The 19,722-nt window shown below is 39.8% G+C and overlaps 1 protein-coding gene across 1 annotated transcript in view; it reads left to right on the top strand.

Annotated features, from left to right (window-relative positions):
• The window catches only part of LOC101887559 (uncharacterized), a 35,734-nt gene extending 20,502 nt beyond the window's left edge, over positions 1 to 15,232 (top strand). Inside the window, exon 3 of the mRNA XM_005179199.4 lies at positions 5,707 to 15,232. Coding sequence (XP_005179256.2) covers positions 5,825 to 14,953 — 9,129 coding nt within the window. The 5' untranslated portion in view covers positions 5,707 to 5,824 and the 3' untranslated portion in view covers positions 14,954 to 15,232. The remainder of the gene's footprint in view (positions 1 to 5,706) is intronic.
• The last annotated feature ends 4,490 nt before the right edge of the window (positions 15,233 to 19,722 follow it).

Genomic DNA, 19,722 nt, shown 5'->3' with positions numbered 1-19,722 from the left:
CATGTCTACAAGACACTTATACTAAGTCTCAATTTTCAGTTTTTCGGGTTTTTCTCAAAACGGTAAGTTTTATGAAAATGTTCCAAAAAAGTGGTAGATCCTAAAATTGCAACCAAAATTGTTACAGTAATTTTCTTCCCAAGGGTTTCCTTTCCTAAGATATCGTTTTCTAAGTGTGACACTATACATATTTTTCATCTGGCTTCCCCTATAGGCATACTCTACCAATTGTTTTTACAATTTTAACATCATTTAATAGAACAGATGTCATTATGTTACTACTGAATTAACGATTTTATTGATTTTCCGAAATATTTTAATCAGATTCATACTCTTGACAGTCGGCTTTAGGAGTCGGGACTTCGAGTTTTTTTTTCTCGTTCTTGTTGGAAGTCCATGACAGTCTTCGGATCTGTCACTTCTACGCCGTTAAATGAGACAGATGTCCTTTTTCCCAGGGTTCGAGAGCGACTTAACCGTTGCCCACAATTTACTCGTTCTGATACTGATGTTGCAATGCTTCAGATGTTCTAACCACTTTTTCCGCTTATGCTCACCTACTAACCTGTTTACCTCCAGAGTAAGTTCCCTGACTCTGGGGTCATTAGGGTTAGTACGGCGAAGCTCATCTCGCTTATTTGAAAAAAATGACTGATTGCCATATGTCCGGAGAACTGTGGCAGTCCGATGGATATGTCCGGAGAACTGTGGCAGTCTCCCCTTACTCTGGTGGGCGCGTCCCCATTCACTGTACAAAACGTGGAGCTATCAATTTGCTCAACCAACGCCATGCCTCTCTGGTCATTACCTAGGACGGAATGCCATAATTCATGATGGACATTGAAATCCCCTAGCACCAGACGGGTATTTAACGGCGGAATGTACACGTTGAGCACCTCTACCTCGGCGGTTCCACACTTTACCGCTACCCCATACATTCCATGTATGGGTCGCTAAAGTCAAGCTCAGGCGAGATAGGTCTGTACTGGACAGAGCGGTGCAATAGGAATGCTAATCCTCCACCTCCACCCCTGGAGCGATCCAAATACATATATATCTAGTGGAGTTAGTTGACACAGGTTAGGTTCCGCTGACCCCTTCAATATTTGAGTTGTAATTTCAGGTCTGTACTCCTCATTAAGATCACATGTATCTTCTTTTATTGTCCTGCAGGCCAATTCTGTAACTTTTTTATCAACTTGACTCATAGTTGCTTCAATAACAAAAGAAATTTTAACAACTTTTTAATCGATAAATTTTACGAAATAGACCTGCAGCGCATCTTGACTCACAGTAGCTTCAACAATAAAAGAAATTTTATCAACTTTTTGATCGATAAACTGTCGACGAACTGTACTTTTGAGCATGACTGTTTTCGACAAATTAAATGAAATAATCCGACTTCAATACCGTCGCAATTAATTTACAATTACAAAATAAATAGCTATGAAGAGATTGTCTGGACTTTATGCATGCGATTAATGGGGTAATTTTGCTTAACTTTCAAGTTTTGTAAGTTACGTCTTTTGTGTTTCCTGTTACAGAATGCTGTTACGTCTTGTGGCATTTCTATAATAGGATCGCAATTTTAAGTCATAAAAGCTTGAAATTTTGCAAGAATGTGTATGTAAGCATCATGTATTAGATTCTATCAGAAACGAATTTTGTGGGTTACGCCTTTGGGAATTTCTGTCATTGATATGTGTGACAAAAACTGAAACAATTCAAATACAGCAAAACTCAAAATATCAAAAATGAAGTTAAATTAAATTAATTACACAAAATAAACAGGACATTAAGATCAGGTATTCTGTATAAAAGTTGTGATAATAAAAAATCGTATTAAATCAAGGCCAGGCGGAACATTTCAAAATTATTTTGTGGTTGCATGGGCTTGAACAGCGTTAACCAAAATTCGACGTGGCATACACAAACATTCAACTTGCCCACTATGGAAAAATGTTTTGTACGTCCCTATTGCCAAATACGCCAGGTCCATATCTTAAAATCTACCAACAATTATATTAGCGTTGTAAAAATTGATCATTTTTACAATTCGCCAACTTTTGTATTTTCCATTTAAAACACACACATTTTTAGTATTATTTATTTATATTTTTAATACACAAAAAAAGAAATTGTTCAATTGTCAATGTTGAAGTTGGGTAACATTCATAGATTCGTCACGAACATCTTGGTCAATTCTTGTTCTCTCTTATAGCGTTGGACCTCCCTTTCTAGATCGTGTATGTCCTTCCTGACACGCCTGGGTGGGGGAGTTGTATCCATCATATGATGGTTGGGATGACTCTCACGGTAACACCCAAGCAGGTACGGTATTAAATTCCCCTCAACCTGCACATTCAGCTCATCTCCGCAGACCATATGGTAAAGAGTGTGCCGTTGATTTCGTGGCATGCGGCATGTGGTCACATATGACCACTGGGACCGACGCCATGATCGTACAAACATCCGCATACGTTACGATCTCTATGCCGTCTGGAGGGCGAGGAACTCCGGAAAGATATAGGTTAAACAGTTCCGGAGATATCCCCCACCTTGGGGAACTCCTTGTTTCACTCTACGGGCCTTGTACTTCTTTTTCCGGAATTCCACGTACAACTGTCGTCAACACGTATAGTTGATTATCCAACGTTTCAAACTTGGCCGGAGGGTGGTTCTCTGCACGTCCTCAAACAGTATGGCATGATTGACCAAATGCCTTTGATATGTCTACCAACACTGTTCTGTCACACGACTTGTTCTGGTTCAGCCAGATGTGTGAAAATGGCGTGTGGACGGAATCCGTGCTGATATTTGGCAACTGGATAGCTTCCTCTAATGCTGGGGAGAAGCAAAGCCTCAAGAGTCTTAGCTACAGGCGACAAAAGCAAAATCGGCCTGTACGATTCGCCATTACTGGCATCCTTGCCTGGATTCTGTAGCGGGACCACCCTACCCATTTTCCAGGCTTCGGGCACTATGTGAGAATTTTCGTTAGGTACTCGACTCCGGGCGTATCCAGCTGTTTCGGCATTACCATTGAGATTTCGTCTGGGCCCAATACTTTGGATGGCTTAGCGTTCTGGATGACATTTGCAACATCATCCATCTTAAACTGTGGTGGTTCCTAATCGGCGGAAAGACATCTAATACGACGTAGTACTCTCCGCTTCGCCCTGTCGCTCTCGGCATGCTCGACACTTTGTCGGTTATAATACTCAGAGCACTTCGGATCAGTCACCCTTACGTGGTTAAAAGTGACTAAGGTCCTATCATCCTTTTTCCAGGGTTCGAGAGCGACTTAAATTTTACTCACAGCTTACTCATATCGGTTCCACTTTTTCCTCTTATGCTCCTGTACCAACCGGTTGACTTCCACTGTCAAATCATTGATTCTAATATCAGTAGGGTTGGTACGACGGAGATCATCACGCTCATTTGCTAATCCCGTGCCTCTGCTGAGAAGTTTGGTCTTATCTCGGGTATTCGACTAGCAGGTATATAGCAAGCGGCTGCAGCTTTGATGATGTTTCTGAAAATCCTTTCTTCTACCCGAACAACAGAAGGGTTGGACAGTTCTCTGAAGCGGCGGTTGGTGAATTCTCTGAACTCTGTCCAGTGAGCTTTCCCATGGTTAGGGAAGGTGCGGCGTTCAGATGTTATGAAATCGGGCGACCTTCTTATGGAGACGATTATCGGGAGATGGTCTGAGCCAAGAGAAATAACGGGTTGTCAAGTCACGTAATTTATCAGACCGGGTGAAACTATGGTTAAGTCTGGCGTACTGTGACACTCTCCTCTTATTCGGGTGGGGTATCCTCGTTAACCGTGCAGAATGTGGAGCAGTCAATCTGCTCTGCAAGCGCTGATCCCCTCTGGTCTTTACCTAGGACGGAATGCCACAACTCATGGTGGGCATTAAAATATCCTAGTACCAGACGGTTATTGTCTACTAACAATGGGCTAATATCTGGCAAATTACGCGGTTCACAACTATTAATCGGCGGAGTATACGCATTAAGCGCCTCTACCTCGGCAGTTCCACACTTGACTGCTACCCCTATACATTTCATGTAAAGGTCACTAGAGACTAGCTCAACAGATATAGGTCTGTACTGAACAGAATGGTGAACAAGAACGCTAATCCCCCACCTCCACTTCTGGTGCGATCGTTCCTTAGTACGTTATAACATTTCAATTTTCATTCCGATTCATAAATCCACTATCTCATCAATTTTGCCTCGGAGTCCGTTGCAATTGAATTGCAAGAAAGATACGATACGGTGTTGGTTGCTGTTCTGGAGACTGCGGTGGAGTTCCATACTCCGACGACGAATCTGATGAGGACGACGAAGAAGTGGACTCGCTGGGGACTACGCTACTGCAGCACGTTGCAACATAATCCCTTTCGCTGTAGTCTCGCAAACGCCTTAGTCCGGAACAGTTCTTGAAGTGCACCCATTCTCTTCGTCCATTACATCGCACCGAAACAGATCTATGATGGATGACGTTCTGACAAACCGAGCAGAACCGAAGTCCGTGTTTTCCTCAATCCCGGCACGGACCTTTTATTGGTCGGAGCAAGCTTTCCGGGATATGCTGCTCCCAATGCAGAAAAATAAACAAACACAAACATGTACATACTGGATTGGCAGCCTCTGGCCGAAACTGGGATGTTGTTGTTGTTGTTTAATTTTACGTCAGTTTTTAATCAGAATTCGTCTCTTAAAATTATATTTTGGAGGAAAATTGCTTCTATATATCTTTGCACAAATAATTCAACGATAATTCTTTTAGGAAGAGATTAGATTATATACATATAAGGTGATATTTTCAAAAATTTCAGTAAAAAATTCAAAATGTCGTTAATTTCAACAAAAGTCATACATGCGCATGTTGCATGATAAAATTTCTAGTCATCTAGGTCCATAAATATATTAAAACTCTAATGGAAATTAATTCTCATTCTGATCATGTAAATTAGTATATTAGTATATGAATTCTGTTAGATGGAAAATATAATCAAAAAATATAAATGACTGTACCAATTTTCACAATTACGAAAATAATTTTTAAATTTAGATACTTATATTTATGTCTTCAATATTACTTACCTTGTTGTATTCATAATAATATCCGATAACACGCTTATCTTCGACTCCGCGAAAAAAACTAAAAACACCAAAAAAAGCTATTTTGAATAAAAATTCAAAACTATTTTTTAACAATTGTGTTGGTGAACACACATATATCCCATGGGAGTAAGCTTTGCTTTGCCCTGCTTAAAAATGATGCATCACAGGTTAAAATATTTGATTTTGGAAATTTAAACTATTTTCATTGTTCTTAATTATTACATACTCATTTTCATATTCTGCAAACATTATATATACCATCACAAATTAATTTATTACCAATTGGTTTTAGTCGCATAACAAAATTTCTTATGTTATAGACACTCTCTTTTTCAATTTCATTCAACCTTAAGAACTAGAAAATTAAATGCTTATCCATTTTATTCCTTTGGAAAGAATATGCCAGAAAATAAAGTAATAAATTGGTAAGTTTGAAATCTAGGTCGGACAACATAAACCAATTATATGAATGCTTTTTAAAAATTAAAATTAACCAAAATTGTGATTTAAGTTTTTTATAGTTAAAATTTATATTTATTTTTTAATTGTGTATTTTCATACATTTTAGCGAATTATTAGTATCTGCAGCAGCTTTTAATGCATCAGAAGTTGAAGATACAACAGATTGTAGGAAAAATCAACATCTAAGATTGTTGCATAGCTAAGGATATTTACCAAGCTTTAGAATGTGGTACGACATGAACTATAGCCACTCAAGGGAAAGCAATGCCAGTATACATCCCTACTTTGAAGAAAATTCCTGCATGACGCCTATGACTACCTCAGCGACAGCAGCAACGTCTTTATATAAAAATCACTCTAGTCTTCAAGACGCTATGGGTACGCTATCAACAACAACACTCAACATGCCATATAACAAGTATTATACAAGTGATGTTGCACGAAGTCGTTCGAGTAGTAGAGCAACGGATTACTGCGATTCGAGTACGTACTACGATCACTACATGATGGAACCACGTCCACATACTGCGATGCAAATGCAGTCGACAATGAGCTATGGGGATTATGGGTTCAATACCGATAGTAATAAATTACCATCATACAGTGATTCAATATCAACTGCGACAACACTAGCATATGAACAGAAACTACAGGATTTACAAAAACGTCGGCAATCAATTATATTAGCGATGACTACTGCATCGGTTATAGCTAGCGGCGAGACACGTATTCCACAACATCTTTTGAAAAAATCTGAACATTCAACGAAATCAACCGCGCCTGCAACATACGCAGGTACCGCAGATTACGTATTGCCAACATCAGAGCATCCTAACTCATTCGATGTCTCGTATTCGTATTCCGATAGTGGATACACCGTCAATAGTAACCCTGATACTATTAATGATATAAAAACTCGTTCCTATACAACCGTAAAATCCAGTATAGCAGACGGCTTATCTTCTTTACCCATAGCTGCTCCTACAACGCTTTTATTGTCCTCATCATCCCCGATCGTGTCGTCCGACAATATAAAGTATATAAGCGACATATCGACAACAGGAACATCAGTATTTGAACCAACTTTCTCATCTTATGGAAAATTGCCAAAGAAATTGCCCAGTACACCGCAATCATCAAGCAAGAGTAAAATTAAACAATTGCCTCAGTCCCCCACAATAATGCAGAAATCGCCAGCAATTAGTCTACTGTCAAACACCCCAACTATATTTGATTCAAAGAAAGACAATTCATTGATTAGTAGCTCAAATGGATCAAAATCAGCATCATATTTGCCTTTCACCCAGAGTGATGTTTCATCACCCTCATACTTAAACAAAATTTCAACGTCAGACCAAATAGCGCTGTCAACAAACAACACTTCAGTCGATAATATTGAAAGTAATAGTAAGCGCCTTGTGTTTAACACCAACTATAGGGGTAATTACGATAATAACTTTAATCAAAATAACAATTTTTATGACAATGATATGGGCAGCACCTACTACGATAAATTCGCAGACGAATTAAGACCAACATATGACAGCGAACATGTGGATGAGGGACTATCTGACGATTTTGTAGAGGATTCAGTTTTAGTGCCCACATCACCGTCCATGGATCACCTTCGCAAGGATCTACCTGAAAGAACGTCAGCAATGTTGCCAGAGACTTCCATCTTTCCCGAAACATCATATAAATTTGATTCAGATAATTTATTGCCATTAACATCAAATACATCAGTCAGTACAATATCAGCCATAGATTTGCCATCACGCACTAAATATTCATCAACAGAAGACGGGTTGGAATATATAAACAAATCGAATTCCACTTTTGATGAGGTTTTCACTGAATCGTTGACAATATCCACTCCCAAATACGTGGATCCGATCGATTTCATATACACTAGCAGCGCTGGTAACAGTAAATCAGCAGAAATTTCTCATTCTGTTCCTAGCTCATATCATAAAGAAGATCATGTAGAATATTCCACATTGCCATCATCAACCATTATGTTTCCGGATATAACATCAACTCCAGTAGTAAATGATACAGAACATGTGAAAAATGGATATGGTAGCAAAAACGTTGATGATCAAACAAAATTCAGTTCAGCTAGGTCTAGTAGTTTCAAAGCATTTCAAGGTGATAGTCCTAGTTGTAGCGTCGTAGACCATGCCTCTTACACGTGTTCGTCCACCACATTGTCAAGCCTTACAACGACAACTGTATCATCATCCATTAAATGTAATGCGTTGCCATCTTCAGATTATTTTAATTCTACAAAAACCAATATTGCTAGCATATTAGAAGCACGCCCTTGGGAGCCACCTTCATATTTAAAGCTTTACAGCGACAATTTTGAAGAGTATTTAAATTCGACGAAGGAGTATAGTTTGACCACAACTGCAGTCACCGCAACAGCTGACTATACAAAGCCACTATATTTGGACTCGCCATTGTCAATAACTTATTCGCCACTCAAAAGTTCCAATTTTTTGGCGAAATCCGATAGCAATGACGAAGAGACGAAAACCTCTTCGTCGAATCAAGATGATTTAGTTAAAACACCTGCCGATGTACCAACTTTCCCTCCGACATCCTCCCACTCCATCACCACATTGCCCAATACGGGAACCATATCCACTAAAGCGGAAACGGAGAGCTTGAAAATTTCTACAATCTCTCCAGCTATATCATTTGATTCAACAATAACGGACACAAAAGAATTACCCGCTTATATAACAGATTTTCTGTTTACGTCGTCCTTAAGTGATACAAATGATTACTTCAACACATATAAAATAACTGATACCGAAACCATTGCGACTGTCGATGTAAATATTGCTGAGAAAGATTTAGTTAATAAAAACGACGTTGAGGATTATTTTAGCACATTTACCTTGGCAAATTCAGAGGATAAAAAGACGATGTTTATAGAGACCGCAATGTCTCCAGAATATACAAAAATTGAGAACGATGTTCCTCCGGCAACTGAAACATTAACAACTGCAACATCAGTAACAATATCGGAACACAACGATGCCTATTCTACATCATCTACCTTTTCATACTCTACAGATACGTTGCTACCAAAGGTCGATTTTGACGACAGTTTCTATAATAGTTTTAATGTCGATCTTACATCATTGATAGTGGATACATCATCTACTGCTAGCTCAATCAGTGAATCCAAAGCGGGACTAACCACCACAAATACCAACAGTAATATCATCGTTTCCACCACGGCTACCACTAGTTGTTTTAATGTAGAGAGCTCCCAAGTGGCTTCATTTTCATCTAATGCTGGTCTAACATCAACAAATGACGCAGAAGATACCAAAAAATCTCTTTACAGTACGAGTTCTATTGGTAACAGTGAATCAGCTCTTAGTGGCTATTATAAACCGCCGACTTTGAATTCTGTAACATCGAATGCTACTACTGCTTCGGCAGTTAGTAAAGCTTCCAGTATGCTTGGTGGTCTATCACAAAGCTTGAAGGGGGGTTTAGATAACGTACTGGCGGCAGATGCCGGCAGTAACAACGATTCGCAGCAGCCTACTTCTTCAAAGAAGGGCTTCGGTTTTGGATTAGCTTCCAAACTGGTGCCTAATGTTGGCAGTTTACTAGCAGCAGCAACAAAATCGACCGCCTCCCCTACAACATCAACCCAATCTACTAATAGCAATACCGTATCATCATCTATCACTATGCAAAGTGATATATCTTCCAAATCTTTACAGGTTGATTCTTACGATCATCTTATTACAAAAGAGAATTACAATACAGCATCCTTTATAACCGAGACCACATGTAATGAGGAAATCTACAATAATAACGTTACCAATGGCTTCATCTTAAACAATAATTATACGGAAGAAGCAAATGCATTTAATGTCATTTCGACTATGAATACGCCTGTTACTAGGGATATAGTTTCATCATATGACGAACCACATATAACCAGTCAAGATAATGAATATTGTCAGGTGACAAATAGTTATGATTACGTTCACGATGAGATAAACATGACGAATTCAGTTGACAATGCATACAGTAGTGAATATTCAACATTTGCGGACAGTACTCATTGTACTGGAGGAAATGGATATAATGAGTACGATTATGTTACTGCACCGGGAAGTTTTGGTAACGAATCTAAATTCGTTACTAGTTCATCGACGCTTAAATCGGAGAATATAGCCAGCAGTATGACATCCAGTGCCAGCGTTAAAAGTTCGAGTAGTTCAATTCTCCCATCTCTGACAAGCATTACTTCACATGTATCAAAACCCGCTCCAACTACTACAACTACCAAATCAAGTGGTGGAGGCGGCGGAATGTTTGGTTCTCTTTTTGGAAAAGCTGCAGTAGCAATGCAGACAGCAACTCAAGTGCTCAACCAGGGTGCAACTATAGCTAGTACAAAGGTCCAAAAGAATTTACAGTCAACAGGTGCTCCAACTGCACAAGAAGTAAATGTAACATCATCAAACTCGAGAGATATTAAGCAACAATCACAACCAAGCCAAATATATTCATCTTCTACAACAACATATTCATCTTCATCAGCAACAAATCTCAATGAAAATAATTATGTTAATGGTTATACCACCCAACAAGAAATTACATCGCAACAAGAAATGAATATTTGCGATGGCGACAATATTCAATATGCAAACGGTAATCAGCCCCCGAAACCAATTAATCAGCAAGTTAAACTATTGCCGACTGTGCCAACAGCTGGATCCACTGGCAAAAAACTGCCCATCATCAATGGTAAATCGGGAGTTTTAATAAAACAACCTGCAGAGATTTACGATGACAGCGAAGAAGTTATTACCAGCAAATCTCTTCAGTTAAAGCGTACGCCGAGTTACGACATCGATAATGGACAGGATGATTACTATATGGATGTCCAGCACTCAGCACAATCGTCGACAATACATGTGTCTACAAATGCTTATTATGAACACGCAAATGGAGGTTATGATTACCAAGATGATTATTTTGAGGCAGATGATGAATATAAATCAATGGAAATTTCGGAAAACCAAGAATCACATAAAATAGCTCCAACTAAAAGAAAATCTTTACCACATGTGCCAGAGGAACCTGAATATCATCAGCCAAACGAAAATACTGAGAACTACATTGACGATTTATGTCCTAGTGATGGCAGTGGCAATTATGAAGAAAGCTCAAACGATAGTGCTAAAAGTTCTGTCAATAATCAACAACTGACAACAAATCCACTTCCGCCACACATAAGTGATACATTGGAACCAAAAACAACTATGTCTAATCAGCAGTATGCACATCAACATATGAAGAAACAAGATAGTATAATATTGGAGGAGGATGAAGAAGATGAGTTATCTTCACTAGGGTTGCATGATACAGTTGGTTCCCCTTCGAAGTCACTAAGTCGAAAATCTAGTAATGTCGTTATGAATGACGAAGATGATGAGTTCCCAATGAACGACATGCAAATTACCACAAAGAATATGTCAGGAAAAAAGAAATTAATGCGCGGTGAGACAGAAGAAGTAGTAAGTGGTCATATGCAAATATCGAAGAGAAAGCCTGAAATAACGGCTATTAAACGTTGGCACTGGGCTTATAACAAAATTATAATGCAGCTTAACAACGGAAGTGGTCCTGGTTCGGTGGGAATGAGAATCAATGGGCACCCCGGAGATAATCCCTTCTACAGTAATATTGATAGTATGCCAGATATAAGACCACGCCGAAAATCTATACCACTCGTGTCTGAAATAACAATGGCCGCTATAAAACGTAATGCTGGCCTTACCTCAGCTGTTCCAAGAGCCACTTTAAACGATGAAGAATTGAAAATGCATGTATACAAGAAGGCTTTACAGGCGTTAATCTACCCCATTTCTTCAACAACTCCTCATAATTTTGTTCTTTGGACAGCAACTTCTCCTACATACTGTTATGAATGTGAAGGGTTGTTATGGGGAATAGCTCGACAGGGCGTTCGTTGCACTGAATGTGGGGTTAAGTGTCATGAGAAATGTAAAGATCTCTTAAATGCCGATTGTCTACAAAGAGCCGCAGAGAAAAGTTCGAAACACGGAGCAGAAGACAAGGCACATTCTATAATAACTGCCATGAAAGAGCGAATGAAACAACGCGAAGAAGAGAAACCCGAGATATTTGAACTAATACGTGCTGTCTTCAATATAGAGGAAAAGAGTCATACAGGTCATATGAAAGCAATGAAACAAAGCGTATTAGATGGTACCAGTAAATGGTCCGCCAAAATAGCCATTACAGTGATATGTGCTCAAGGCTTAATAGCGAAGGATAAAAGCGGTACCAGTGATCCCTACGTGACCGTTCAAGTCAGTAAGGTTAAAAAACGCACACGTACAATGCCACAAGAACTAAACCCAGTTTGGAATGAAAAATTCCACTTTGAGTGTCACAATTCATCTGATCGAATAAAAGTCCGTGTTTGGGATGAAGACAATGATCTTAAATCAAAATTAAGACAAAAACTTACCAGGGAGTCCGATGATTTCTTAGGTCAAACAATTATTGAAGTCCGTACATTATCAGGTGAGATGGACGTGTGGTATAATTTAGAAAAGCGCACTGACAAATCCGCAGTTTCCGGAGCTATTCGTCTGCACATATCAGTTGAAATAAAAGGCGAAGAAAAAGTTGCCCCTTACCACGTGCAATACACATGCCTACATGAAAATCTGTTCCACTATCTCTGTGAGCAAAATAATGGCATGGTAAAATTGCCACAGCAAAAGGGTGACGATGCTTGGAAATTGTATTTTGATGAGATACCTGAGGAAATTGTAGACGAGTTTGCTATGCGTTACGGCATAGAAAATATATACCAAGCTATGACGCACTTTCATTGCCTGTCAGCCAAATATTTATGTCCTGGTGTGCCAGCAGTTATGAGTACGCTTTTGGCGAATATAAATGCATATTACGCTCATACGACTGCTTCATCCGCCGTATCTGCTAGTGACCGCTTTGCAGCAAGCAATTTTGGAAAAGAGAAATTCGTCAAACTTCTCGATCAGTTGCATAACTCTTTACGAATTGACTTGTCCATGTATCGTAATAACTTCCCAGCTTCCAGCCCTGAAAAACTAATGGATCTGAAATCTACTGTCGACTTGTTAACAAGTATTACATTTTTCCGAATGAAGGTGCAGGAACTTTCAAGTCCACCACGAGCTAGCACAGTCGTTAAAGATTGCGTTAAAGCTTGTCTTAGATCCACTTATCAATTTCTTTTCGAAAACTGCTACGTATTATACAACAGGGAATTTCAGGTGGATCCAAACGAGGCGAAGCGTGAATCTGACGACCATGGACCAAAATTGGATAGTGTTGATTTTTGGCACAAACTAATCGCCTTGATAGTCTCTGTGATTGATGAAGATAAGAATAGCTACGGCGCCGTTCTGAATCAATTTCCGCAAGAACTTAATATAGGACAACTGTCTGCTGCCACCATGTGGAGTTTGTTTGCCGTTGATATGAAATATGCACTGGAGGAACATGAACAGCATAGACTATGCAAATCTTCTGCCTATATGAATTTGCATTTTCGCGTAAAGTGGTTGTATAGCAACTACGTTAAAGAAGTTCCTCCACATAAAGGTGCAGTACCAGAATACCCAGCTTGGTTTGAACCATTTGTTATGCAATGGCTTAATGAAAATGACGATGTGTCGCTTGAATATCTTCACGGTGCCTTCAATCGCGATAAAAAAGACGGATTCCAAAGAAGTAGCGAGCATTCTCTTTTTTCAAATTCGGTAGTAGACGTTTTCACACAACTAACACAATGCTTCGATGTTGTTAGCAAGCTCGAGTGTCCTGATCCTGAAATATGGAAACGTTACATGAGACGCTTCGCTAAAACTATCGTGAAGGTGTTAATTGCTTATGCTGATATTGTTAAAAAAGAATTTCCCGAACACACAAAGGATGAAAGAGTTGCATGTATTCTCATGAATAATATTCAGCAGCTTCGTGTACAATTGGAAAAAATGTTTGAATCTATGGGTGGTGATAAGTTAGAAGAAGATGCTGCCAACATTCTTAAGGAGTTGCAACAAAACCTTAACTCCGCTCTCGATGAATTGGCGTCACAGTTCGCTATTAGTTTGGAGCCTCGCATTACGCAGTCATTACGAGAACTTGGAGATTTGTTACTCGCTGTAAAAGGAAATTCTACAGGCGATAAAATCAATAGCAATGTAGTTGCTGTGGAGGCCGATGAAGTTCTTCGCCCACTAATGGATCTTTTAGATGGATCATTAACACTTTATGCCCAGTCTTGCGAAAAAACAGTTTTGAAACGACTCTTAAAGGAATTATGGAAAATTGTGATGCGAACTTTGGAAAAAACAATTGTTTTGCCGCCAATGACGGACAAAACAATGATGTTTAAACATCTGACAGATAATGCCAAAAACCTCGCTTCTAATGCCAAAATTGAAGATATGGGCCGCCTGTTCAAATCGCATATGGCTGGGAAACAAGACGTAAAAAGTGCTTTGAGCGGAGTCATGGATATTTCAAAAGAAGTTGAAAAAAATCTCTCACCGAAACAATGCGCAGTACTTGACGTGGCCTTAGACACAATTAAACAGTATTTCCATGCAGGTGGAAACGGTCTAAAGAAAACATTCCTCGAAAAGTCTCCTGAATTACAAAGTCTGCGCTATGCATTGAGCCTTTATACACAAATGACAGACACTTTAATTAAAACGTTTATATCATGTCAAATTCTAGATCCTGACCCGGAAGAAGAGAGCGTTGGAGAAATATCAGTACAAATTGATTTGTATTCCCATCCAGGTACCGGTGAATTCAAAGTGAACGTAAAAGTTGTGGCCGCTAATGATCTCAAATGGAATATACCATCCGGAATGTTTCGACCTTTTGTTGAAATAAATTTAATCGGTCCAAATTTACAGGATAAAAAACGCAAATTCGCAACAAAATCTAAGTCCAATAACTGGTCGCCAAAATACAACGAATCATTTAATTTTACTATTGGTACTGAGGAACAACTTGATTTTTTCGAATTGCATATTTGCGTCAAAGATTATTGCTTTGCCAGAGATGATCGCTTAGTTGGTGTGGCAGTTATACCGCTTAAAGATATTCTGGAGAAGGGTTCTCTTTCCAGTTGGCTGCCGTTACAGAGAAGAATCCATATGGATGAGACTGGTTGGACCATTTTACGCATACTCTCACAGCGCAATAACGATGAAGTCGCTAAAGAGTTTGTAAAGCTTAAATCGGAAATTCGACAAGAACCAACTGCAGGCACTTAAAAAATTATCGATGCATACAATATATTATAAAATATAAGCAAACATACGGGAAATATCATTTAACCTATAACTTAAATTCGTTGATTGTAAGAAAATAATTTAAAATCTTTAAACTCAGCAACGTTCACTTTGATTGATATTGTTTAAGCTCTCTTAATATACATCCCATTATTTATTTCATTGTATATAAGTAATAAAATACATATTTATTTAATATATCAAATAAGAGTTTGTCGTATTCATAGTTAAAAAAATAAAATCACAATTTTCATTATTTAATCCAAGTTTTTTTTTTGTATAAGGAAATACTGCTGAAAAGGATCAAAACATAAAGAAGTACATCAATTTCAAGTTCTAGCTGAAGACCTAAGTAAACATAGAACAATCCACGGGTGGCAAAGTGATACAACAAGCAAAACTATAAGATAAAATAAAGAGGACACACATAAATATGGGGTGCTTACTTACTATTCAAGTATTTTTCTGAACAAAAAGCTCGAACATATACAACATTTAAATTGAAACATTTGTATATATTTATATGTGTGTTTGTTTTGCAATAAAAAGCTCAATGGGCAGGAAGCTATTCCAATATATTATTGTCTGAATAACATTAAGAATAAACTTTGCTTTAAAAAACATGCATTCAGGGCACTATGATGAGCGACTACACTTAAAATAAACTCTTATAGAAGATTATTTAAATAAACAAAACATTATTTACCAACTTAGTGTAGTTAGCAATTTATAAGAAATATAACATAACATTACGCCAAAGCGACTACTCAACAACTACATACATATTTCTGTTTGCTCCTGCAACAAAGAAGGAAAGAAAAATGTCTTATATACATTATTTCTTTAAAAAAAATACAAGAAATTAACAAAGAAACATGCTAGGATAAGTTCAGCCAAAGCTGCTATGTGAGAGTAAAGACCAACAGAATAAACTATTGTACACACATTATACATCGAAAAGGCTTTTACACGTTGAAACATCACTTTCCTGATTATATATAAAAATCCGTATATGAATTAATGGCTCAATTATTAGATCAGTTAGATGACATTTTCAGCCCTTCTTAAATTCAATGTGCTGAGTAAGAAACAACTGATTGCGAGGGGAAAGAAGAGTTTGTACTCTGTCTACGCACTGATAAACTATTAAATAAAACTATTAAATAATGTTTGAATAACTATGTTAAATATGTTTGAATAACTAAATGTAAAAACTATGTTTTATGGCAATCTAGATCAAGATGCATTTATGGAAATTCTTGAAGGTGTAAAAAGAATGATGCTATGTGCTGTAAATTATTGAAATCCCTATGTTGTCTTAGCAAGCTCCTAAGTTTTGGAGTCGAAATGTGATAATTGTCTGTACGTCAAAGTAAGCAATATTACCAGGGGTATAATAAACCTAATATTTTACGTAGATGATCTATTTCTTGTTTGGAACAATTTTGTTTCAAAACCTGCAATACAGTACTATATTGTACAATAGACCACGCATGTAAGACATTCATTTAAAATCGATTTTTTTCGTATGCGTGTTTTTCTTGTATGAATTCCTTTTATATAAGAAATGCATATAAGTTTCTTATTCGACGCTTCTTGTGTGATAAATGTCTGATAGTTTGAACATTACCATGACAAAACTTCACTTGTGGCACCAAGGAAAATAAAAGAAGGCGTCGCGTGTGCAGATCCCTTTTCGTGACCTTCATCGGATAAACAGCGATAGTTTAGACCAAGGTAGATCTAACAGGTAACCGCATCGGCAAATTGCTACAACAAAGCAACTTTTGTGGTCTACCTTGGTTTAGACTTTATTCTATCTGAGGAATATAAGACACTGTGGTGCGTGGAGTGTTAGGTTCAGCGACCGTCGACAGGGCTACGCAGTAGCAGCCCCGCAAGCATTTGAAAGTGTGTTACTCACTCCCCTAATGTCTGATAACGTTTGAACATTACTGTTGTGGTACCAATTAAAATAAAAGAAGGCGTTCAATCCCACGGCAGCGGGTTCTACGACACCGGATTGACCCGAAACAACAACACTCCAGTTTCGGCCAGCGGCTGCCAACCCAGTGTATACATGTTCGTGTTTGTTTATTTTTCTGTTTTGGGAGCAGCACATCCCGGAATGCTTGCTCCGGATTCTTTTGGTCCGTGCCGGGCTTGAGGAAAACCCCGGACCATGGTTCTGTACGGTTTGCCAAAACACCATCCACCATAGATCAGTCTCGGTGCGATGTATGGATGCAGAGGATGGGTGCATTTTAGAAATTGTTCCGGTTTAACCCGGTTGCGAGAGTATAGCGATAGGGACTATGTTGCTTCGTGCTGCACCAACGTAGTCCCCAGTGAGTCCACGACCTCGTCGTCAACTTCCGAGTCGTCGTCGGAGTATGGAACTCCCCCGCAGTCTCCAGAACAGCAACCTTTACCGCAGCACTTAACGCCACATGTTGCTGTTCCAATTCCGGACAATGCATCGTTCTTGCAGTTCAATTGCAACGGACTTCGAGGTAAAATTGATGAGATAGTGGATTTTATGAATCGGAGGAATATTAAGATCGCAGCGGTGCAGGAAACCAAGCTCAATGAAAATTGTAGCTTACAACGTTGCAATGGTTACAACGTATTGAGGAAAGATCGCACCAGAAGTGGAGGTGGGGGATTAGCGTTCCTGATACACCATTCTGTTCAATACAGACCTATCTCGCTTGAGCTAGTCTCTAGTGACCCGTACATAGAGTGTATGGGGGTAGCAGTCAAGTGTGGTACTGCCGAGGTAGAGGTGCTTAATGTGTATATCCCGCCGGTTAATAGTTGTGAACCGCGTTACTTGCCTAATATAAGCCCACTTTTGGAAGGCAATAACCGCCTGGTACTAGGGGACTTCAATGCCCACCATGAGTTGTGGCATTCCGTCCTAGGTAATGACCAGAGGGGATCAGCGTTGGCAGAGCAGATTGACTGCTCCACATTTTGCACGGTAAACGAGGATGCCCCCACCCGAATAAGAGGAGAGTGTCACAGTTCGCCAGATTTATCCATCGTGTCACCCGGTCTGATAAATGACGTGACTTGGCAACCCGTCATTTCTCTTGACTGCCCAATCCTTCTGATGTTCGGGTAGCTGAAAGTATTTTCCGGGACATCATCAAAGCTGCAGCCGCTCGCTATATACCTGCTGGTCGAATACCCGAAGTAAGACCAAATTTCCCAGCAGAGGCAGCGGGATTAGCGAATGAGCGTGATGAGCTCCGACCCTACTGATCCCAGAGTCAGTGAACTGACAGTGGAAGTCAACCGGTTGGTACAGGAGCATAAGCGGAAAAAGTGGCTAGACTATCTGAAGTGTTGCAACATCGGAACCGATTTGAGTAAACTGTGGGTAACGGTAAAGTCACTCTCGAAAAAAGGATGATAGGACAGCAGTCACATTTAACGACGTAACTGTGACTGATCCGAAGAGGTGCGCTGGCTGTTTTAACCGCCAATTTGTCGAGCACCCCGAGAGTGATAGGACGAGGCGAAGAGTACTACGTCGTATAAGAGCTCTTCCCGCCGAGGATGTACCTCCACAGTTTACGATGGGTGATGTTGCGAATGTCATCCGAAACGCAAAGTCATCTAAAGCGTTGGGCCCGGACGGAATATCAATGGTAATGTTGAAGCAACTGGATACGCCGAGAGTTGAGTATTTAACCAAAGTCGTTAGCCACCCACATAGTTCCCGAAGCCTGGAAAATGGGCAGGGTGGTCCCGCTACTGAAGCCTGTCAAGGATGCCAGCAAAGGCGAATCATACAGGCCAATTTCGCTTTTGTCGCCAGTAGCAAAGACTCTCGAGGCCTTACTCCTCCCCAGTATCAGAGGAAGCTATTCAGTTGCTAACCATCAACACGGTTTCCGTCCACTACATAGCACTACAACAGCATTGCTCGCCATATCCACACATATCAGTCGAGGACTCAACCAGAACAGGCCGTGCTACAGAACAGTAGCGGTGGCTCTCGACCTATCAAAGGCCTTTGATACGGTCAACCATGCCACGCTGTTCGAGGACGTTGAGAACACTACCCTCCGGCCAAGTTTGAAACGTTGGATAGTCAACTATATGTGTGGACGCCAATCCTACGTGGAATTCCGGAATAAGAAGTTCCTCGTAGAGTGAAACAGGGAGTTCCCCAAGGTGGGGTCATATCTCCGGAACTGTTTAACCTCTACCTTTCCGGAATTCCGCGCCCTCCAGACGGCATCGAGATCGTAACTTATGCGGATGATTGTACGATCGTGGCGTCGGGTCCTGTAGTTGATGACATATGTGTCAGGGTGAATAACTATCTTGCGGAGCTTGCCGCCTTCTTCCACGCGAGGAATATGAAAATATCCGCCACTAAATCGACGGCCACACTATTTACCACATGGACTGCGGAGATGAGAACACAGCTGAATGTGCAGGTCGAGGGGCATATAATTCCGACCACCAACTACCCCAAAATTCTTGGGGTCACATTCGATAGCATGTTCAAGTCTTCCGCGCAAGCCACAGCTATTTGCGATAAAATGAAAAGTAGGAACAAGGTCCTCAAGGCGTTAGCCGGCAGCACTTGGGGTGCGGATAAGGAAACCTTGTTGACCTCTTATAAAGCGATAGGTCGGTCTGTGGTTAGCTATGCGGCTCCAGTGTGGTCGGTGAATACAAGTGCAACGCAGTGGAAATGTATTCAGACCTGCCAGAATGCCGCCCTGAGAACT

This window comes from Musca domestica, unplaced genomic scaffold, assembly GCF_030504385.1.
Source record: "Musca domestica strain aabys unplaced genomic scaffold, Musca_domestica.polishedcontigs.V.1.1 11, whole genome shotgun sequence".
NCBI classification, from domain to species: domain Eukaryota; kingdom Metazoa; phylum Arthropoda; class Insecta; order Diptera; family Muscidae; genus Musca; species Musca domestica.
Note: the sequence above shows the minus strand (reverse complement) of the source record. Positions and strands in the feature narration are given on the sequence as shown.